General features: G+C 31.8%; 3 protein-coding genes across 7 annotated transcripts in view; 1 reads left to right on the top strand and 2 right to left on the bottom strand.

The window, feature by feature from the left end:
- LOC113517437 (AP-1 complex subunit gamma-1) overlaps positions 1–15,354 on the bottom strand; it is a 39,472-nt gene extending 24,118 nt beyond the window's left edge. The window contains exons 1-4 of one of the 5 annotated variants that reach the window (XM_052899190.1): positions 15,159–15,354; positions 11,137–11,198; positions 8,886–9,027; positions 4,296–4,484 (exon numbers count right to left, since the gene is read on the bottom strand). In XM_052899190.1, the coding sequence (XP_052755150.1) occupies positions 4,296–4,484; positions 8,886–9,027; positions 11,137–11,198; positions 15,159–15,217 (452 nt within the window). In that variant the 5' untranslated portion in view covers positions 15,218–15,354. Of the gene's footprint in view, positions 1–4,295; positions 4,485–8,885; positions 9,043–11,136; positions 11,199–14,326; positions 14,792–15,158 lie in introns of those variants that run through there. The other 4 variants (XM_052899104.1, XM_052899151.1, XM_052899229.1 and 1 more) reach the window with 4 other exon arrangements.
- Positions 15,355–15,408: 54 nt separating this feature from the next.
- LOC113517512 (ADP-ribosylation factor-related protein 1) lies at positions 15,409–19,861 on the bottom strand. Its single transcript, XM_026902201.3, has 5 exons — positions 19,667–19,861; positions 19,407–19,577; positions 18,306–18,387; positions 17,580–17,751; positions 15,409–15,645 (listed from the first exon to the last, which is right to left on the bottom strand). The coding sequence occupies exons 1-5, from the start codon at positions 19,757–19,759 to the stop codon at positions 15,552–15,554; spliced, it is 612 nt and encodes a 203-aa protein (XP_026758002.1). The 5' UTR covers positions 19,760–19,861; the 3' UTR covers positions 15,409–15,551.
- A 390-nt stretch (positions 19,862–20,251) lies between these two features.
- Positions 20,252–23,155, top strand: LOC113517438 (uncharacterized). Its single transcript, XM_026902101.3, is given in 2 exon segments — positions 20,252–20,621; positions 20,624–23,155. Coding segments are annotated over 2 exon segments (2,778 nt in total). The 5' UTR covers positions 20,252–20,350; the 3' UTR covers positions 23,131–23,155.
- Positions 23,156–23,952: the final 797 nt, after the last annotated feature.

The following is a 23,952-nucleotide window of genomic DNA, read 5'->3' as shown; positions in this document are numbered from 1 at the left end:
GGTGTCGTAAGGGTCGACTAAGGGAGGGCTAGAGACGGGCAGCTCTTTAAACATCTCTAAAAGCCTAACTGCGGTTGCAAACCCGCCTGCCTTATGAAACTTATGAGGAAGGCGTATGTTCAGCAGTGGACAGATAACGGCTGAAATAATAATAATTCCGGTCATGTAGATGAAGTTGCGGATAAACTATTTGTTAATGTTTCTAAAGCTTGCATATATACATCCGTCATTAATTATCCTACAGGTACTTTCCTCCCAGCTTCTCAAATTTGACTGGAAGAAATCCCTTTAAGGGATAAGTCCGTTCTGTGTACATTTTGTTATAAATTAATATTTATAAGTTAATGTAAAAAAAGCTAATAAATAAATAAACAATAACTTGTTATTAATAATGATCCGTAAAAAGACGTGGTTATTACTCACATTATAAAGTAACAATATAATGCAATATAATCCCGAAGATGTATCCTGATAAAGATTTGAATTATTGGATGTATTCGTAATTTTTTACGATTTGCGAATACGCAAATACGATCTTTGTTAAAATATAAACGGCTCATACGAATTTACGATTTGTTTGTTGTACGAGTATCTGAGCCCTTACTGAATATCAGTGAAACGGATTGAATTAAAATCAGACTTACGGCCTTGTTATTTAAATACATAATTGTCTGCAGACAATGTTCTCATTATTATTTTTATTTTTAAAACTAAATTCAATTCAATTGTAGTGTGTGTGTGTGTGTTATCTTAATAAATAAACAACCAAATATTTGGTTAAATATTCACAATCAGTTCAAACAAAATTGATATGATTTAAAACGTACATATACTTATCGCAAAAAATATCACAGGCTATTGTATATTATACATTATATTTATAGGTATGTATATGTATGTATATACATACACATACACACACACCAGAGGGAGATCTTGTACAAAAGTCGTTTGCTTGGGCGCCTCTGCCCCATTTGTGTTTCTACCGTGAAGCAGTTGTGTTTGCATGGTTGTGTTTCAGTTTGAAGGATGGGATATGGCAGTGAATTTACAGGGTACAGATGAATAACACCAGAATCCTTAGGAATGGCACCGCATGGGTGGTATCATGGGCGAAAAAGTATACTCTGTTATGTCCATGGTACTGCTCATGTCTATAGGCGATAGTTACCACTTTCCATCAGGTGGGCCGTCAGCTTGTTTGCCATTCTAGGTTGCATATATATATATATATATATATATATATATATATATATATTTGCTTGTTGTTTACCATATTGTTGCAATGATAGTTTATAATATACTGGGGTTACTTAATCAATAGACAAACAGCGTTGGACATATCTCACAGAGCCATCTGGGCACAAACTAATATAAAGCTTGTACTAAGTTAAACCGCTAACCACCAAGGTCATGAAAGGAAGTAGGGAATACTCCATAAATTTTAAATGGAAGAACCGTCCGAATACTTCCTTATTTATATCTTAATTATTTATTATAAAGGAATGACAACGCATGGGGGGTATCATGGGCGAAACAGTATACTCTGTTATGTCCATGGTATTGCTCATGTCTATAGGCGACGGTTACTACTTTCCATCAGGTGGACCGTCATCTTGTTTGTCATTCTAAGTTGGATAAAAAAAATGTATTATAAATGTGTAAGTTAGTTTATTTGTTACCTCTCGTCCCAATGTTTTAACAGAATCGTTATGAAATATGATGTACATATATATATATATATATATATATATATATATATATTCTGGTCACGCATACAAACTGGTTGATCAAAGTTTGTAATAAATAAATACAAATATTTTCGATTTAATGTGTATATAAAACATCCGGTCGTTAATCGATTTTCGTTTTAAAACTAATAAGTAGTAGAACTTTTTGCCTAGTTGTCAGTTCTTCAAGCTATGTGACTAACACATTGCCACTATCATAAAACAGTAATTTCGTGGAATGATCAAATTGAAATATAAGGATTGGACATGACTTTAGACAAATGACATCTTAAAATCGGCTCCATTATTTGTAGTTAAAGCAGACACTGGGCGTTGTCAAAAATGAGTCAAAAGGCACGTTAGCGTTGTTGGTATGGTATTTAAGAACTTATACCACAGAAGGACATATGCACAACGGTGCCATGTAGATACTATTTAAGGCTTATTTAAGATATTATTTAAGGCCGGTTCCGATTTGTTGCAGTAATTTTAAATGAACATTATGAACATATGTTACGTAATGTGCACAAGCGCTCTTAGCTGCTAACGTGCAGCCCAAAATAAGTCTACCTTACTACACCGGCATGTTGTAATATCTACGAACCGTATTCGAAACATCGAAGTCAGCGACTCGCTAATTGCGAAGGAGCGCCGATAAATATGCCAAGTATCCGAGTTTATCGGTTAATTTATGTTAACATTTTACGTTTACAGCGCCTTGTATTATTCATGAAACGGGCCGTTCATCTGTTTACTACAGACTTAAGAACATTTCGTTCCATAAAATACTGTATGGGACCGAAACGGGAACAAAACATTTCGATTGTAAAAATAAGCATTATCACAATATAAATTAAAAAAAAAAAAATTCAAATTTTATAAAAACCGAAAATTATGTATATCCTTGAAATCAAGACTAACTGACAAATATAAACTAATCTGGTGATGTAGAATACGTAGAGGAGTGGATCTAGAAGCAAAAATTTGCTATTTTTTTTTTATAAGTTAGATTAAAACAATTTTTTTTTAATAACATCCTCCTCTTTAGGGTTAAAGAGGAAGAAAGTACATATGGAAAATGCCAACAGAAATCAGTCACGTAGCAGTAAAAAATAACTGGACATGCTTATGGATTTCCCCTCAAGGTAGTTGTAGTATATTAAATAGGACAAATTATTACCGGCCAGTATTTTACAAAATTATTAGTGGCCAGTACGTGAACATAATATACTATATTACTAGCTGTGTCCGCGATTTTGTCAAGACAAAACTTCTTTGGCACATATATCACTTTTGTTTTACAAATATCATAATGGGAGGATGAATTGTTAGTAATACGGACTACCAGTTCCATTGCTAACAAAATATCAGGACGACCTTCACGTGGTATTCCCTGGAAACCATCGTGTTGAATATATATACCGACAGTACAGGCGGGGTTACCATTCCATAATCATTTATTTAAAAAAAATATCTCTTTCGATGACAAAGCAATGAGTTGTGACCATATCGTCTTACTGTGGCACACGCACGAAATGAAAAATTCTGTTCCTTTTTTTAAGTATTTTGTTTGTTTTTTTTTTTTTTTGTACATATATTCTTTACCTCTATTTCTTTTTGTGTATATCTATGTCTGTTGTTATTTGTGTACTGTAAGTAATGTAAATAAATCATATATCCTCCTATCTATACGAGTACATATATATGGGTCATACCCTGCAACATATGGGGAACTTTTCATTCCAATTTATATTGGCAAAGAGACGAATTACAATTAGTTTATAATAGCAAGGACGGTATGGAAGTATGAATTCTTTTATAAACTTTGCACGGACCGTTCCGCAGGCTCGATCCAGCTGGCACAATGGCATTTACGGCTTTTGAAATAAATAAAGGTAGCTCCCATCTTTTGTTCCGGAGCGGGTCACGCCCGGATTATAGCAGTTATAGGCGTTCAGTTCGCTGCTCCGGAACTATGTAATGTTGTTTTAAATTTTTATAAGACCTACGTTCCATAGTCTGTGAACATTTTGTCTATGTACCAAATTTAAGGTAAATTTGGTACAAGTTTGTATACAACACAAGAAAATATTTGAAATTAGAACGTTAAGTTATCTTATTATTTACAAGCAAATTTTGTTTTACAGTAACTAGAAATTTGTTCTGCAAAAAAGACGGGTTCTATCATCACAAAATTGATATAGAATCAACAAGAGAATAAATTACAGATTGCAAAAAGATTAATCAAAATGGGTTCTGAATTGGAGATGTAAATGACAGCAAACATAGCAACAAATGTGGAGAATTTTGCCGTGTAGTGGCGGCATAGAATGGCCACCTCTTCCTTTCTCGTAGGTGTCGTAAGAGGCAACTAAGGAAAGGCAGCAGCATCCTTCTTAAAACATCACCAAAGCCTAACTGCGGTTACCAATCCGCCTGCCAAGCGTGGCAACTACTGACCAAGCCCCAAAAGGGGGAGGCCTGTGTTCAGCAGAGGACAATTAACGCCTAACATAATAATGAAGAATTTAGAAATGTCTCTCATGTTAAAAAGTTTATACTCACTTTTTCAAACAGTTAGTGATGAGAAGGTGGACATCCTGACGCTCGTCAAGTAGCAGCATGGCGCCCAAGTAGCCGACCCGTTTGTCCGTGAACCTCGGACTCGCGATCAACTTGAGACACTCCAACTGTCCAAAGTGCGCCGGGTACCCCAGCATGTGGATGTACAGGAGTTTTGCTATGTTGCGACATCTGTAGAGCGATAACAACATTAATTTCTGTTTAATCAGAGACTTGCTACTGTTTAAACATTTGACTGCTTGGCTTTGTAATTTGCGCGTTGCCAATTCTGAGGACTATGTATTATACCCTTGTACCCTATAATATATGCCATCTTTAACATGAATAATAACATAAGTATTGCACTACCCTTGTTGTTGATTGTATATCTATTTTGTCCACTCTTCGTCAATGAGTATCATACAAATAAATAATGCTATTGTACAATTAAAAATAAATGGTGCATTAGTCAGTTTATATTGGCAGAAGGCTACACACATAAAAGACATTTTTACCAGGTGGGTACCGTTTGGTTGGCCACCTGTGCGTATAGTTGATATAAGACAGGGGTGGCCAACCGGTCGATTGCGACTCTTAGTCCAGTCGATCATGGCAAGGCAAAAAAAATAAGAGAAAAGAAGTAGTTACTAAGAATAATTTCAGTTTTATGTTTTCCTTCTTAGTAAAATGAAAAAATACTACAATACTACATAATCGTGCAAATTATGTTTATTCATTTGAGATTTCAAGAAGTATGTAACTGGTAGATGGCACAGGGTTTCGTCAGTAAATAGTAGATGTTGGGTCTAGTTAAATCGGCCACCGCTGACATAAGAGAACTTATATGATGCCACGTAATATATGTAATAAGTATAGCAAACAAAAAAAGAGTAATAACAAGTAAAAATCCAGCGATAGTATTAGTCGAACTGAAGAACTTTCGTTAAGGAACATAAGTCTAAATATACAGAAAGGAAGGAGGAAGGAGGGATTGTTAGGAATGAGATCTAACAGTCCCATTACTAGCAATATACCCTAACAGGTCAACCTCCACGCAAATCCCCTCTGGAAACCATCGTGGTTATTTTTTGATGAATTCATCAAATGGGTCCACTCATCTGCTTCATTTTCATCAATCATCCATTACTGGAGCCCCGCCAGCGTGCATCAATAGCGCAAGCGAGGTTACAATTCCATTTTCATTCATTAAATAAATATACAGAAGGATATATACATTCCAGAATCAGTCTATATGAAAAATATTTAACTACCGACTATGGAGTACAATTATAATATTAAATAATCACATATTGTTTCTGTCTGTATGGAGACAGAGTGACAATGCATGGTGACCTCACATTAGTATTATTCCTTTATAGTTCTAGATGTATATAAACATATTGTTCTGAATGCACAACTGCTAAAGGAAAAAGCGAAATAAAACCCTATACCAGGCTGCCTGGCCACTAGCCAATAATTCAGTAGGCTATTATTTTCATGATGACAAATGAAATTGTTTTATAGTTTAGCAAAATGTTTTTGTACACTGTTAACACATGTGTGACTATTTCTAAGTGAAAGCAAACATGATCGTGTGTGTGTCATTCAGGTTTAAAGAGAAGAATTTCACAATATAATTTGACATAATTAATTTAAAACTGGCAAAACCTCCCTTATGGGGAAGGGCTATGTTCAGCAGTGATCACGGCTGATATGATGATGATAACAGTCTGGACATGTAAAAACAAATATATATTTATATTAACAAATAAAATGGCAAGAAAATCTCCCAATAATATATACAGGCTTATTTATAGTTTTGTGATGATAGTCGATTCAAATGTTACAATGTGAAATATCATAGTGATAATGCTCATTACGAGGCATTGACAAAAAATTTTGGATTTCCGTAATATCGCGTGTATAACATTCAAGTTTGTAATGGAAAACTTTACAGATATTCTTTGAATTTTTAGTTGTTTTAGACTCGCTTTCTTTGGGAGAAATACTCAGTTTAATTGGTGGTACAATCTTATAAAGGGATCTGTTCATGATTTCGAATTAATTATGTATATATTGAACGAACGTATTCATAAATATTGTGAATATGTACGTTGTTGTAGTGATCACGACTTGAGTGGAATATTATATTATAACATTAGGTTTTTTCCTTATCTCTTGTAAATTATAGATAGATAGATAGATTTGATTTCCATTGCTGATAGAATATGGAAAAGCAACGTTAGTGACGTTATAATAACAAACCACTTTTATATGCCTTCTGTTTTTTATTGAACTAGATGCTAATTTAGTTTTTTTTTTCGCAATTTGGGCACCGAGCTGTTAACACAAGGCTCCGAGCAGCGATCTATTAATTTGCCTAAAGATGCCTCGTTTAAAGGTGAAATACGTGTCGCAAAATGTGTGTGGACTGATTAACGGTCGGAGATTGATTGATGGAAGGTTGTAGAACTTTTGGTAATAATTTTAGTAGTAAATCTTTGAGTGTTGCCAGTCGCATGCATACTAATAGTGACAGAATTCAACAACAGAAGAAACAAAACAATTCCAATCAACTAATCAGCTGATAGAATGTCATAGCGTACATTGAAGCCCATGGTGTTGTTCTTGTCAATAGGCGACGGTTATTGCACTTGTCACTTTTCATCAGGTAATCACTTTTCTTGTTCACCGTTTTTAATTGTATAAAAAATACCTCGTATCAGAGAAAAAATCTCTATACTTGTCTAAAACGACCTTATGACGCTATGATCTGCTTGATTGATCAAGCTTTTTGCAGCCGTACATTGATTAGTTAGTGGCAAACAATGAAATTAGAACGAACATGGACAGTGTCATGCTTATATCACTTTTTCACGATTTGTAGGTCACGTGAAAACATTACAAATAAGCTGACAGCCCACCTGATAAAAATTGGTAACCGTCGTCTATAGACATAAACAGTACCATGGACATAACAGAGTATACTGTTTCGTCCAGGTTACTGTATTAGTATTTAAATACTAATCATAATTTACTGTAAATAGTGTATTTAAGATATATTTTGTGGCAATATTATAAATGTAACAGTTTGTAAAAGATGTTTGAGTTTAGTGATTGTAATGTTTGTTATTTAAACACGCTTTGGCTGAACGGATTTAAACGAAATGTAGAACATAGATAGGCTATATTAAAGATGAACATACAGGGTACTTTATATATTAATTTAGGCGGTCAGAATCGAAGATACAGGTTTTTTTTTTTTTTTTATTTAATTATCATACATAAATACATTAAAAAAAATTGGATTTTTAGTACCACTTAAACCTCTTGGGCTTGTGTGTGATACTTTACATTCGGTTCTCAATATCTATTACATGTTTATTATTAGATATCAAAATTATTAAATGTACTTGACCGAGTCTATGGCACACCTATCTAAGCTAATAATTGTAAGTGGAAACAGTAGAGAGACACCTTTGCCCAACTTGTTTTGTAAAGGAATAATAATTAAATTATATAGAAGGTCGATGGTCTGAACGAGGCCTTGGATTGGGGTGTGGCCTTTAGAGAAACCGCAAATGCATATTTGTATTGATAATAAGTAAATGCAACCGTTTTTTTCTCTGTAATGGGTGCATGAACTAATATTATTATTTTTATATTGTTACTATATATTTCGATGTCAATGAGATTTGAGATTTATTGGATTCCTCGAGATTTTGATAGCAAAAAAAGTTATCACTCATTTCAATATCGCCCGTACCGGAGCGATATATTAAGTATTTTTTTTAAGTATGTTTTTTAATTAATGAGTTTCAAATGTAGGAAATAAAAAAAAATAAAAAATTCTTATAAAATATGGTATTTATTAAAAGTAATAATAACAAAAAAAAGCATCGAGACCAATGTTTCTTGGGATCTCTCTAATGCCTTTTTATTTTCATATTGTTGCTCCTTCGAGAAGATTATTACAAAAGTAGTTTTGTACATAATTTCTGTTTTTTCTAAGTGTTGGAACTTAGTGGTGGTATATTAAAAATGTTGTGTATATATATATATATATATATACACAACGCCAACTAGCGATAACAAAAGTATTACCATTGTATTAAAAATTATTTGTATATTTTTACTCATGTTCCTCAGCGAAAGTTGTTATGTTTAGTTTCATCAACAACAAAACTAGAAATACTATAGTTGAACTATAGCTTTCAGTTTTACCATAACGTATGCATGGTAGAGTTAGTAATGCGGGTTACCAGTCCCACTGCTAGCAATATACCCTGTCAGGTCGACATCCACATGGTCCCCCTTGAAAACGATTGTACTAAATTCCAGGTATATTAATCACGATGAGCTAACTGACCTGCTTTTTCATTCTCACCTATCATATATATATATATATATATATATATATATATATATATATATATATATATATATATATATATATATATATATATATATACCTTCACTGGTGCCCCGCCAGTGTATATTTTTACCTTTAGCGCAGGCGGGCTTTCAGTTTTACTACCATTCCATTCATCCATTAAAAAAAAAGAATGTATAGAAAATATTCTTTGAACTCACCTCCAAACGCTGTCTTCTTCTCTGAACGTGGACCGTATGTACGCGCACTCTTTGTTCACGACACTTCTCTCTTCGGCAGCAGTTCTGGCTGCTCTAATCTGTCTGATGAGGTCCCGGAGACGGGTGGGTGTGGGCATACGCACTGAAACCGGCGCGACTGTTTACGGACGGCACACACACATAGAAAGCATAGATCAGTGCATTTGTTGAGTGCGGCTACTTAAAGCTAAGCGGTTAGGTCGAAAAATTATAGATGTTTTATTGTTACTATACAGTGCTACTATTTGCATACAGATTTGCTATACAAATATAAATATTTACAACAACTAAGGGACAAACTTGTGAATAAATACAAAAACTATTCTTTTTAATCCAACTGGCAAAGAAAGACAAAGCCGAGTGTAAGTGTAGTAATTGTAGTTTGCTCTGTATTTTAATATAGGTTATATGGGGGAAAGAATTATTAGTAAATTTATTAGTATTACTAACTACTGTTAGTAAGTAGGAATAACCTTAATGCTAGCAATGTATCCTGCTAGATATATCTTACGTCGTTAACCCGTTACAATGGTACAAGCGATCTGACTTCGTCTTCACCTATCGTTTCTCATTGGTATTGGTATTGCATTTTCATTTACAAATATAAATTGAATGTGTGAAATTTCTTATTATACTTGTATTACGTTCACCTTTCTTGATTCAAATGTTAAATTCCCTCAGTTTGGAGTATCATTCACCGTATTTAAGAATTGAGATTCATTTGCTTTACGGAAGGCTAGTTTCAGAGTAAATTTAGACTAATCAATTACATAGAAGAAAAAATGACATACTGTTAGCAGGTGGAAACTATTTAGAGAAATATTTTAAGCAGTTTTTGCATGTCTTTTAAGCATGTATTCATATTTTCAAGCAGTTTAAAAAAGAAGACTTAACATTTTTATTAGTCACTTTCTAATGTAGTTAAGTTTAATATCTAAAGCATAAATATGTGTCATAATAGCTAGGTAATAAATTCATATACATAATTAGACTAAACCTATAATTAAGGGGTTTATAAATATACGATCATATTTAGATCAACCAATATATTAGTTATTTAAAAGTTTTTCAATATGTTGAATTAATAAATATGTACATCAGAAATATCTGATACAGAGAATTAATATTGTTGTTGCGGAAACACTCGATACGTCGCTATATATTGTTAGATGGAAATTATTAATCTCGAACTCATGATCTTTGGAGTCTGTAAATCGGGTAAGATCTCACAAGGACACAACGCTTGAATAGTGAAAAAAAAGGTCACATCTGTCTTTTACTATACGATACGTCGCTATATTGCAAAATATGGCTGGATGCTTGTTAACGGCATTTTCAATTACCTCGAGAGAGTTAGATGGAAATTATTAATGTTGATTGTTTTTTTCGATGTTCTTGTCCATCAAACTCCCTCCAGGCCAGACAGTTGATGGAAAATTCTTCGATGTGCTCAGAGTCTGTAAATCGCGAGTAAGATCTCACAAGGACACAATTCGCCGGATTTGGCCCCGTGTGACTTCTTCTTGTTCCCAAAAACCAAATAGTTTATGAATAAAAAAAGCTACGTCACATCTTTCAAGTCTTTTGGCACAAGTGCATTCTTTATTTGAAGGGGATAAAATTGATTTACCTGATAATATAAAATAAAATTTTTAAAAAACTTTTATACGTACTTTCCGCAAACCTATATATATAAATGATTGGTAAAATAAACCCCTAAATAAGGATGTTTGAAACCAATTTTTAACATATGAATAAGTGGCGAACCGTTAAAATTATAAGGCTACTAAATATTCAGTCAGCGTGAAGTGCGAAGTTGATAATTACTATCAAGTGGTTTCGTACCAGTGTGGCAACGTCTGAATTAAGTGTCTGTCAATTTTCAAAATCAATTTTGAATATTTCTAAATTATTTTCGTTTTAAATCATATCACATATACCTACATTTGTAATTTTGGGTGGCTACTTCGTAATTCGTTTTTGAACTTATGAAATATTTTTTATATTAAATTTTAAAATACAAGCGATAGTTTAATATGAATCATATTATACGATTAAAGTTTTAGTACATTAAAAAACTTTTTTATATTATCATTGAATGATAAGCAAAATTATTTATGTTTGAATTTTGACAGAATATAAAAGTCGCCTGGTGCGCGGTACGTATACTCTCAACTAGGTATGTAAATATAATAGACAATATGTTTCTTACCTCTTTCAATAGCCTCATTTACCACCTGTTTTATTGTGGCAATGTTAAAAGCCGGGTTGAACCTGCAAAGAATTATCACCATTTAAAAGGAATTCATTAATCATTCATCACATTTCTAATGAGTTTAAATACTCATTTTTTTTTAATAGGTAATAATGTAATGGTAACCCTGCTTGCGCTATCGGTATACGCTGACAGAGTACCAGTGAGAGATAATAGGTGAGGGTGAAACAGGTTAGTAGGCCCATTCTGACGAATTTCACAAAAATGAACCAGGGTGGTTTCCAGGGGGAACCGCGTGGAGGTCGATCTGTTAGGGTGCATTACTGACAATTGGGATGCTAGAACTCCATTACTAGCAATCCTTTTCCTTTAAAGAAACAAAGCGTAAGGTATTGCGATTGAAGTATGTATAAATGATTTTTTTAATCCTTTTGCTCTAGTTGGATGCTAAGGAGTTGTCTATGGTATTCATAGGATAAAATTGTGTCCTATTGTACCATGCTGCGATAAATTATTAAATCTTCATTTACATAAAATATTTAGCAACCATCACCAATTGTCAATCCTTGTAATAGTTCTAATCCCTATGATGGAGGGAAATGGATTGTTAGTAATGGGGATCTAGAAGCTCCATTGCTAGGAACATGACCATATCAATTTCCGCATGGTTCTCCTCAGAAACCATCATGGTTAATTCTTGTTGAATTAATAGGCCCTAAGGGCCAACTGACCTGATATTATCCTCACATGTCATCTCTCATTGGCACCCCATAGCATATACCAATAAGACAAGCAAGGAAAGCATCTCATTATCACCCATAAAAAAAAAGTGTGGTAATTATCACCTATAGACATTAAGAGTACCATGGATGTTACAGAATATACTGTCATCTGTGGTATCTGTGGTATCCCTTATATCTTATCATTATTAAGGTGGAATGCCTTCATATTCTGTAGTTTCAATCATTTGTTATCCCTTCAAAACCAGGACTTAGTCAAAGAGACAGCCTGAGTTGGAATGAAAATAAAGATGACACTTTCAAAGAGACATTTCTGTTTAGCTGAAAATACTTTAATACAAAAATAACCTGAATAAATGTTGTAAATTATCATAATACTATAATTATATTTTTATAAATGACAATATCTATAGCTACTGTTATTTATTAAACTACTTTCAGTTCAGTCTAGAAAGGTAAAAAAGGCATGGAAGATAATATTTACGAGTTACAGTTTGTTAAAACAATATTAACTTTTAAAGATATTTATAAAAAAATTGGCTATTTGTAAGATAAGTTTTCAATGTAAGAACATGTGTGCAGACCTTGCTATCTATGGTAATTTATTTTCAATACCAACCAAACTTAAAACCAAAGAGGTCATTGTATAACCAATTAACATTCCATATTTGGTCATAACGGGACATTAATATTTTGTATCTTATTTATCAGATATTTTACAGCTCTATCTCTTATCTAAGTAGCAAATAAATCTATTGATACATCATTGTAACCACATTCATGAGACAGAATGAGATAGAAACAGTCAATGTCTTATTATTCCTCATGTATACATTGTAATTAAAATTTATGTACAGGTAAATTTTGATTGCCATTTGTCTAGTGGTCAGTCATTCAATATGGGTAATATAATGAAATAACTATAAATTAAATAAAAAGTAAATATTAATTAAGTAATTCTGAAGTACATAGGGATATCTTTAAGTATATACTTACTTCAGAATTATTACTATTATAAAATATAAGAAAGTGAGTTTGATCCAACCAACTGTTATAAAATTTGTTATACACATATTATTGGAAATGAGGAATGACAGACTACTTTTTATCCTGGGTTTGCAGACAAAGGCATAAGTAAAAACTAGTTATAATAATTTTGCACAAAAAAATAGAAATACCTAGTTCAAATATTCATTAGTATCAATATTCATATTGTATATTAAATATAACATATGGAATGAATATCAGAAAAGAAATATTAATATTGTTTTTCACACTGAGAATCAGTATGATCATAAAAAGACAATATATAAAAACTTTATATACCTATTCAAACAACTTATCTATTACTTGATCATTGATGTGATGTCACATAAGGTGTTAACAGTAAAACTAAATCAATTTCCTCAAGTGTATGGTGTTAAACTAATATACTAACTAAGATATTCATCTTAACATTAAACCCAAAAGAATAATGTGCTATGACAACAGAGGTAAGTCATATACTTTTTCTTGTCTTAAATTAGTAATTCAAACTAAAATGGATGTTATAAAAAATAATCATTTAACACAAAACCTATTTGCAGCAACTTGTTCATTTTATTGTTATTTCAGTTAAAATATGCTAATTTTTTTACTAAAAAAGGCAAGTAAGAAAAAAGATTTATATTAAGATTATTTTTAAATTAAGTTTATTGTGATGTACATTATTATTTTATATAAAATATTGTATTCAGAGAGAATAATCTAATGTTGATAAAAGGCAACACTTAAGATAAAGATATAGATAGCAACTTGGATACTTGTATTAGATTTAGATTTCATATAATTTATTCATTAATATATTTTAATAGCACATTACAGTTTATAACATGGCATAACTCAAGCTATTCCTTTGCTCAAAACCATAAAGTTTAATATAGTTTAGTTACATCATTACAACATTAACTATTATTAATGTGTTGCTCAATATACTTATACATACTAATGTGCTAAATTATATTTTGCATTTCTACATATTATATAACAAAGGTTTAGGAAAAATTATAAAACATAGACATCTGTTACAAAAAAACACAAGTAAAATTTTAAACATAGGTTGAATTAGAATTTGTTGAAAAAATATTACTAAAGAATCAACAGTTTTTAAGATATAATTATTATTAAAAAAAAAAAAACAAGTCAATCAACTTTAGTTTCCAAAAAGGATGTCAAGTACTTAATAAGTTGATATAAACATGTGTATACTTATTAAACAGTAATTGTACTAATATAATTATTATTGTTAACACAATTACTAATTGAATACGTTATACTCTTAAGATTTTTATGGTAAGTGCATCAATAGGTTGTACTATTTATTACTGAAATAAAAATGCAATACTTTTCAATAGTCAAAGAAGTTTGTTTATAACTTATTTTAATGAAGTAATACAGGAAAATTTTACCCGGATTCGGAGCCGTTCATCTTGTCCACTTAAAATAATCCTTTTTAATGAAATCCAATGTTCCTTTGATTACAGGTAAACGTTCTTGATTGAGGCAGGTGCAAAAGGGTAAAAAACCATTGAACAAAATCACTTAAAAGATTAAGTATTTACCACTGTATCACTCTTAAATCATAACAGAAAAAACTAAAGAATAATTTATGATTGTTTAATAAGGTCCAAAGGCATTTTATTTAGTCATAAACCATAGAAATTGAAGAGAAATCTCACACCACCTCTTAATGACTTCTGTCATATTTTCACTTCATATTCAAACTGATACATTATATTTGTGTAATTTCGTATTAGTTGACGTATCACAGAAAAATATTCCAGTAGATATTTTATCACAGCACATAAATTTATAAAGAAATAATACGACAGCGGCCAGCTGACATTTCCGTGGTGCGTTGCAGGAAATTCAACATGGCCGACGAGTTTTGTGTGACGTTTGCTAAATTTTAGTCAAATTCTTATCTTTTCATGTCTCTTCTATGAATAATCTATATATATTAATCAACAAATAAAATTTAAATTATAACAAAAATATTTGCTATCTAATTATCATTTCATAGACGAAAATTGGATTTTAAGTCAGTGTTTTGATCACTATAAAATGAGTTAAATTTCCGAACGGACTACCTACACGTTAAAGTTTTACCTTTCGAAATATCCGCTTTTCTTTACTCAATAAAATTGTATTAATTTAATAATAATCAAACCAATTGTATCAATAAATACTATAAAACAAATACTTTATTGATAATTCATGCATCAGTAATTTACTACCTACCTTCTGTTTTGTTCTGGAGGTAAAACACTCCAATCGACTTCATACATCGGATAAGCCATGATAAGGCTTTACACAAAAACTAAATAATGTTCACAAAAACATTCCACACTGAAGCCACAGCATTGCACGACGTTACAAACTGTACTGTTATCAGAAGTGTTTTATCAGGTGCAGGCACCACCTCGAATATCCAGTAATTGCGTATCTCTTATCAAAAGGTATTATTTATCAGTAAAAAAGGACAGCAACACACAGTTCGTGTAATGTTTTATTTTTAAATGTCAATACTGTATGTACAAACAATGGGCCGAGTCACATCATTATCTAAATAGGAAAACTCATTATTATTCATAGTATTAGTGTACGATACGTGCTTCTAGCAGGAACCGTCAGCTATAAGTTGTCTTCGTGGTTTCGCGGCGGTCTATCGACGCTGTTTCTTTTTATACAATCCACTAACCACCGAATGCCTTCATCCACACCGTCTCTGAAATTAAATATTTCATTTATATTACTGACGTTATTGAGTCATTAAAAGAATTATTTCTATTGCGAAATTACAAAGCTAATTAGTATTAATCGTAGTCGAGTTTTTATAGCAAGTATGTGACACTGCTGATTTTACACGCGACCGGTTTGGTTACCATAACCTATTTATGGTAACCGAACCATTACCATCAGCCGGACCGTATGATTGACGCCATCGTCATAAACGTATTGGTAACTTGACAAAGTTACGACAGATAGGAATATAGGTAGATATTTTAAATTATAGTTCGATAATTATTTTAAATGCATTCTTATTCTTAGTTACAGATTAAGCACTGATTAAAGGGTTCATTAAATATATACAGTTTATTAGCTGATCGTCAAATCAGTTTAAGTAATTGTTTGGATTTGGTTGTGATTTATAGCGGATTGGATTTATTTTTATCTAGTGTTATATTGTATATTGAGAGAAAAATAGAAATTAATATTTAAATGTTCTACAGATAGACGAAATAAAGTAATGATTATAAAGAACCTGAACTACGACGAAAAATACATAATTTAATAATAAATGTCTATAATCTAAGGCAAGGTGAATCTGTTATTACAATAAAAATAGATAAATCTTAATTGAAATTTAATGAGATTATTTTATTCACAAGACAAAACAAGCAGAATGCATTCTTTCTTATTAATACTGAATTCACTGGAGTGTCAGATCTAGAATATTTATTATGGTACAACTAGATAAGTGGACAAGTAATTTATAGGATGTAATGAGTAAAAATTGTAATTTTCAATTTTTGTCTTTCATGTTATTTACACTCTACTGATTTGTTCTAACAATATTGTTTATATTTTATTAATATTAAAACCAGTTAATTTATTTTTTCAATCAATTTCAAAAACAAGGAGGTTCTCAATTTGGTTGTATTTTTTTTTTGTTTGTTCCCTCATAATTCCATCGCTTCTAAATTAACAGAGGAATAAAACCTGAGTTCTCAGGAATGACAACACATGGGGGTATCATGGGTGAAACATTTTTTATCTAAAATGTATACTCTGTTATGTCCATGGTACTGCTCATGTCTATAGGCGACGGTTACCACTTTCCATTGGGTGGGCCGTCAGCTTATTTGCCATTCTATTTGAATAAAAAAAAAAATTAAAAATTAATTTTTTATCTAAGATAAATTTATTTATTTTTATAATTGAACTGTCAAATCTTAAAATCATTTAACTAAATTTCTATTGTAGGTAGTATATTCATTTATTTTAACACCCATTGTATAAGTAGGTAGATATCATATTTATTTATAGTATATGTATTTATGTAATATTTTATTATGTATCTTAATATTTTATTTAACTGTATATTTGTTTATGTACACTAAATATTAATAGTTGTAGCACTTCAGCTGCCCGCTAGCAACATGTTTTCTAACTACATTGGGTTGACTGGAAGAGATCTCTGTCAGAGATAAGTGCCCTTGCTCACAATATTTATAAATGCATTAACAATGTAATTTACAAGTGCAATAAAGAATATATATATATATATATATATATATATATATATATATATATATATATATATATATATATATATATATATATATATATATATATATATATATATATATATATATATATATATATATATATATAAATTTCATTTTTTATATAATCTATCTCATAGAAATTTTATCAAAACTGGTTCAGTAATTTACATTAAATAACTAGTTTCGTCACAATTGAAGTCAGTTTTTTTTTTCTATGGGACACAATTTTTATAGTTTTGTTAAATTTGGAAAAATTTCAAAACTAGGATGTTTTCTAACCATTGTAAAATTTTATACATGTAAGGAGTTATTGGTGGTTAATTAATTAAATTTAAAATATGAAATATCCAATATAGTTATAATAATATACCCATTTAAAGCAGATGTAGCCATTAACATGATATCTCTTGCACCGATAAGGTGAGCATTCTGGTTGAAGATTGGCTTGACTGTGTGTACACCCATGCAGTCCGGAATGTCCTGTTTATTGGCCAGCACCAGCAGTGGGACTCCAGAGAGGTGTTCAGATGCTATCATCCTGTCTGAAACATTATATGATTGATCTGACAGTTTTGAATCTGTTTTGTAAATTTATATTCGTACATGTCTCACACCTACCTTTATTGGAGGTAGGCAGACACATAATATATTAAATAAATTTATGTAAATTATCTTATTTACAGATTGCGTAAATTATTTTAATGAACATTATTTTTATAAATACAAAAAATACAATACATTCTTTTTTAAATTGTATTTAGTTATATTTATAATTTAAAATGATTCTTATTTTAATTAGAGAGATACATAATAAATTTAAAATTATGAGCATAGTACCAAAAATTACAAACTGTTCGTTAGTACAGTATTTTATGTAAGTATCTAAGGAAATGATCCATTTTTGTATTAAATTTTATTCAAATATTATTGAGTAAAAAATGTTAGATAAAAAGTGAAATACAAACATATTGGACCTCATTTAAAGGAAACACCTCAAGGATAATGAAGGTGAATACAAGTAATTTCCAATAGGCACTTGCAAAATAATATGTTTTATGTAAATGTTAAAATAAAACAGAAGGCAAAATATTCTTACCAAATGTTTCTTTAGACTCTGAAACTCTATCTCTGTCTGATGAATCAACAATGTAAATAACTGCATGACACTCTGCATAATACTGCAAAAAAAATCACTACTGTAATAACGATTTTTTAAACTGGTTAATTCTACATGTAGGAATCCTAAATTTAGGTTTCTTTCATGATAAATTTTACCTTCTGATAGATTGATACTTTTTTATGCAACTTAGAATACCAAACAAACTGGCCTATTTGATTAAAAGTGGTAAGTGCTATCTATAGACATGTACATAATAGAGTATATAGTGTCTCATGATACCCCTTACTGAGGACTAAGATGTTATACAGTATACTCTGTAATGTCCATGGTACTGCTCATATCTAAAGGTGACCACTTTCCATCAGGTGGGCTGTCAGTTTGTTTGCCATTTTAAGTTGTATAAAAAAATGTTATACAACTGTACTCTGTAATTTCATTACCATATCAATGGGATCCGAGTCTTGGTGGATTTAGACCTTAATGTGGTTATTAAGGTTTATTGATGGTTAACAATGAGCATGTGATATAGCTGATGTTGCAGACTTCTTTAGGTTATAGTGACTTTTTACTATTAGACAGGTTATATTGGCTTGTTTACCACTTTTGGGTTATAAAAAAAGTATAAAATACTAGTAGACTGAAAGTCTACTCAAGTAAATTAAGATAGATAAAACCCTTTAATACAGAATATAGTCTTTATGCGTAATAATCCGAAATTAATCTGATAAGCTCTGTAAAAGTACTTGAGTAACAAATATACACTTTTTTTTTTTACAAATATTTACATTCTCATACTACTAGTATCATAAAAATTTGCAAAAAAGTTAATACAATGATTCTCAAATGGTTATTTTTAATGAAATTTACTATATACAGTATATTGTAGATTAAAACATAGGCTATCTTTTATTTTGCTTCACATAATATCTTCCTTTTATAAGGAATAGGTGGTAAGTACTGAGATGTTAATGGGTAGACGGTAGAATACTATTAGCTGACTTTTATCTACAAGGAAATAATGTTGTCTTCAAGATACGATCAAAATTCTGACGATGATTTTTATTTTGTATACTCTACTTTGTCCCACAGTGATTGCAGCTCTTGTTGTCCACCTAGATCCCAGAAATTTAGTAAGACTCCGTCAACATCTATTTTGCCTATATTAAGTCCAACGGTCGTAGTTATTCTATTAGGGTTCATCGCCTTATATTTCTTTGTAAATTTTGTTTTCGCCGCCTCCAAATAAGTCTGAAATTTAGACATTGAACTTATTTTTTTAATGCATAAATATTGTATTGTAATTTGGTCATCAACATGTTTACAAAGAATATTTTCACCGTTTTGCCTGCATTGTCAAGTCCTAGAATTAATACACAATATTCATCTTTCTGAATCAAATATTTGTAAAAACCATGAAGTAAAGTATACATTTTAGAGCATGTTTTTAAAGAACTTTTTCAACAAATTACAATTAGATTAATTTTCAAAACAAGAACAACAGCTATGCGCCAAATATTGTCAAATAATGTCAACGTCATGTTATGTTTCGTTCTACGTAGCAAAAAGGGGAAAGGCGAAGGAACTACACCATACAGTTATAAAAGAGTTCTATTCTTATTCTATGGAGTAAATGAGGAAAATATTTTAATTACGTGTCAATATTGCATTTTTATTGGTATTAGACGTAATTTCAGATGGACTAATAATGCATTTATCTGTAATAAATAGAGTTAATCTCAATAAAAGTTAAAACTAATTCAGAATAGTAAGTTTAGTTTTTAAATTACTCTGCAGAGGCAGCACCGTTGTTGATATTTAACTACTGTTATTACAGATATATATGCTATTATTAAGATACTATCTTTAATCTATGCTGTTAAGGATTCACATGGGGGAGGGGTGGAGGGGGAACTATTCTTATTTTATGATCACGTTAAATTGACAACGCTAATGTGCTTATTATACCTGGTACCTATAATTGTGTTTAAATAGATCAATTTTGTAATTGATTAAACAGAAAAATGCCTCTTAAAGATATAAAAAAAAGCCACAAGACACCAACGACATTAGAAAATTTGTCAAGTATATATAAAAAGTCTGAAGATTTTTACGCTTCTCCTAAAAGTGTCAGCCTCACTTTAACTTTGAAAGGAGATGGTCCAGGTCCAGGAGATTGGTCTTTCCTAGCAATATATGATGGTCATACTGTTTTAGATGGAAAATGGGGCGACGGATTAGTTTTTGAAACGGATAGTAATTTTATAGATCTTAAAGATCCTTATTTTCAACAGATGGTGCGGACAAACCTCTTATTCTTTTGCTTCGTACTGCTAGTGGGAAGGGAGGTAAAGATCCAGATCCTTTGTTAAATTTAGACAACCGAGCAGGAGCTACAGTGGATTTGTTTCCTTTGATGTTAGGAGAGAAAGAAATATTCATTACTGTATCAATGGCTTGTATAACATCAGGACTAAATACAAGTTGCAAAGTTCAAGTTCATCTAAGGGCTAAAGGTACTGTAGAAAATATTTCAAAAGTTCCGTTGATGCTTACGATGATATCTGCACATTGTCTTCCTCCAGCTAGTGAAGGTACTGTTTATGTATCAGCTATTAGTTTAGATGGCATTTTAGATCAATTAGCTGTTAATTTTGGCATGTCTTTGAGCAATTCTGCTGCTACGAAAATCATGTGGGCATCATCAAGCAATAGCGGTCAAGCAGCCAATACGGTTATTAATGTTCCAAATGAAGATAAATTTATTCCTTCTGATTTGAAGTTGTTGAATAACGAACAATGCAATTCTGTTTATTGGAATGCTATGAAACGCGTTCTTGTAAATCCTTCCCTGTTACGCCAGAGATTATCTACGCCATTTCTCTTTGAAATAGCTGGCGTACCTCGTTTTGGGAAAGTAGATGTTCGTGGTCGCTATATGGGGTTTATTGACGCAGGAGTATTACTAGAACCAGGTCAATACGGTGTTACAGTTAGTGCTAAATTACTATTTTTTAATGAAAATAATCTTCCAGGCAATGTTCGTCCATTATTAGAATTACCGCCCACTAGTGCCAAAGTTAGTGTTCGTGAAACAGATATTGTTACTGATGTATTTGGCCATAACGCGTATATTGTTCTTAGATTTGACTTAACAGAACCGCTTACACCAAATTCCAAAATTGCATGTCTATTCGAAACAATTGGGTTTCCATCTCTCGAAGGTTCTTCAGTACCTGTTAATGAGTTAGAATCGAATTCATTACCTGAAGATACTGTGGTCGATGTAAGACGAGTACGTAATGAATGCGGTGCATTAGCCGTTCATAAAGAATTAAGCGACTTAGCATGTAAAAGTGCAGTATCCATGAACCAAGGTATTAAAAGGACCGCAGCTAATCGTCTATTGATGCGAGTAAGAGCAATGCTTAAACAATTTCCTCCAGGGGACTGTTCATATATTGACTGGCAAGATATAGTGACAGGTCAACACGCCGCATGTAGACGTGCCGTGACATCATCATTTGCGCCGAAGTCTCTTCCGTTGCGACTTCCTGCGCGTGTAGCTGCAGCAAGATGTCGATTAGCAGGTGATAGCAGAATTGCAGGTAAACACTTAGAAAATAGTTTAAAAGTAGTTAGATCTCACCCCAGGTCTTTACTTTCAAAGGCTCTAAGGTGTTTAGAGGAAAGAAATGACACAGATGCTCGAAATTATATTCTCGAAGCTTTAAGTAGTCAACCAAGAAATCGATTCTTATTATGGATCTTCGGAGCTCAGGAATTTGCTAAAGGTCCTGAGGCCGCTGATATTGCGGCTGCAGCTTTTAGAATTGCTGTAAAAGGTGATTATTCTGAAGGCATCACAAATGCTATTGGATGGGCAGCATTACACGCCTTATATCATTTCAATGAAAATCCCTATGCTGCTTTTGTAGCTATAAAGAAAATGAGGAAATCATATGAGCTGCCAAAAGAATGGAAGGTATTTCTCCAGCAGTGGCTAGAAATTAGCGGAGAAAAAGAAGTTTTCTGGATACCAGCCGTGGTAGCATCACATAATTCTCTGCTGGTTGCAGCAGCTTTTTTTCTTTGTTTACGTTGCTTTGCATTCAGCGAACAGATTTTGCAGTGTTTTGAGTTAGGTTGTGCGACACGGGGCTCTCGACTTGGACTGACAACAAAAATTACCCCTGATCTGTACTATATACGAGCGGCTTCTCTTCTTTTAAGACGTGAACTAAAGGAGGCACTAGAGGTAATAAAAGAAGGAGTGAAAAGATTCGGTCCTAGCGCTATTATGTCCCAGATACATCTTTCATGTTTAACTTGTATACGAGGTTGGGATGATGAATGTGAAAGCGCGTTAAATGAGACAGAAAAAGCAGGCGGAGAGCAGTGTCCCGCTGTTCTTTTACGAGCATCTGTTGGAATGTTCAAGACGAATCTTGAAACATCACTCCAACGAGCTGCTCGCGCTCATAAAATAGCTCCGAGTGCTCATTCAGCATTGATTATAAGTCGAATTTATATGAAACTTGGTGAAGAAAGTTTATCAGAACGCTGGGCTTCAGCCGCTGTCAAATTTGAACCATTGCTAGCTGATGGTTGGGCAGTTTTGGCTTTATTAGCAATGTACCAAAGAAATTTGGATAAAGCGAAGACCATGTTACGGACAGCGAAACAAGTAGGCCCACTCAGTTCAGATATACAAGAAGAAGTTAATAAAGTTATGAAGATTGTTAAATTAGAAACTTTGCCAGATTTGCTAGTAAAAAATGTATGTTTCTGTGAATATTATTAATTTGAAATGAATTTCTTTTAAATAAAGATTTTTTTTAATTAATTTGAATAGCATTGACTTAGTAATTATTTATTAGCCTGTTGAACGGTAGAAAAGAAATACCTGGTTCATTTCAGGAAATTTTGTATAAAATTTAATGCCACTGGGCTTTCCCATGTATTAATTGTTTATTTATTGTACAAATATAACATTATCTGGTTTCATTCCCTCAGCCAGATAATATTAGCAACAGAGTAAAATGTATCAATCCTTATCACATCTTCGTCAGGCATACACATAAAAATGTAATAAATTTAAGTTTAAAAAACATATTATTTTATCTTATTAATCTTAATAATATAATAAAAATGTAACTAGTCGATTTTTATACATGAGAGGTAATGAATAAACGATATTAGGGGTAATTTTAATAACCAATGTAGAAAGTAATGAATTTGAGCGTTTGTGGAAGGAAACATCTCTGAATCCGCGCTATATGCGACCATCTAGACTCAAAGGTATGGGGTAAACTCCCTGAAGGTAGCCGTTTGTTTATTCGTAATAGATACAACTTAAAAACTACTCAACAAATTAAAATTCTTTCACCTATAGAGTTACATTATGGCAAGTAATATAGGTTGTAGATTATTTCGAAAATTATATATACCTGTGCGAAGAAAAACCGGATTGCTAGAATAGTATATAGTAAATAAGTGACCTAGATATTCTTGCAGCCTAGAATAAGATCCATATATTTAAGATAAATAATGCTTTTACTTGAATCATAAGAGAATCAGTGGTGGAATGCTTTTTTTTGCTATTTTTTTTTTTATACAACTTAGA

Source organism: Galleria mellonella, unplaced genomic scaffold, assembly GCF_026898425.1.
Source record: "Galleria mellonella isolate WM207_F2 unplaced genomic scaffold, CSIRO_AGI_GalMel_v1 utg103, whole genome shotgun sequence".
Classification (NCBI taxonomy): domain Eukaryota; kingdom Metazoa; phylum Arthropoda; class Insecta; order Lepidoptera; family Pyralidae; genus Galleria; species Galleria mellonella.
This window is presented reverse-complemented; position numbering and strand designations above follow the sequence as displayed.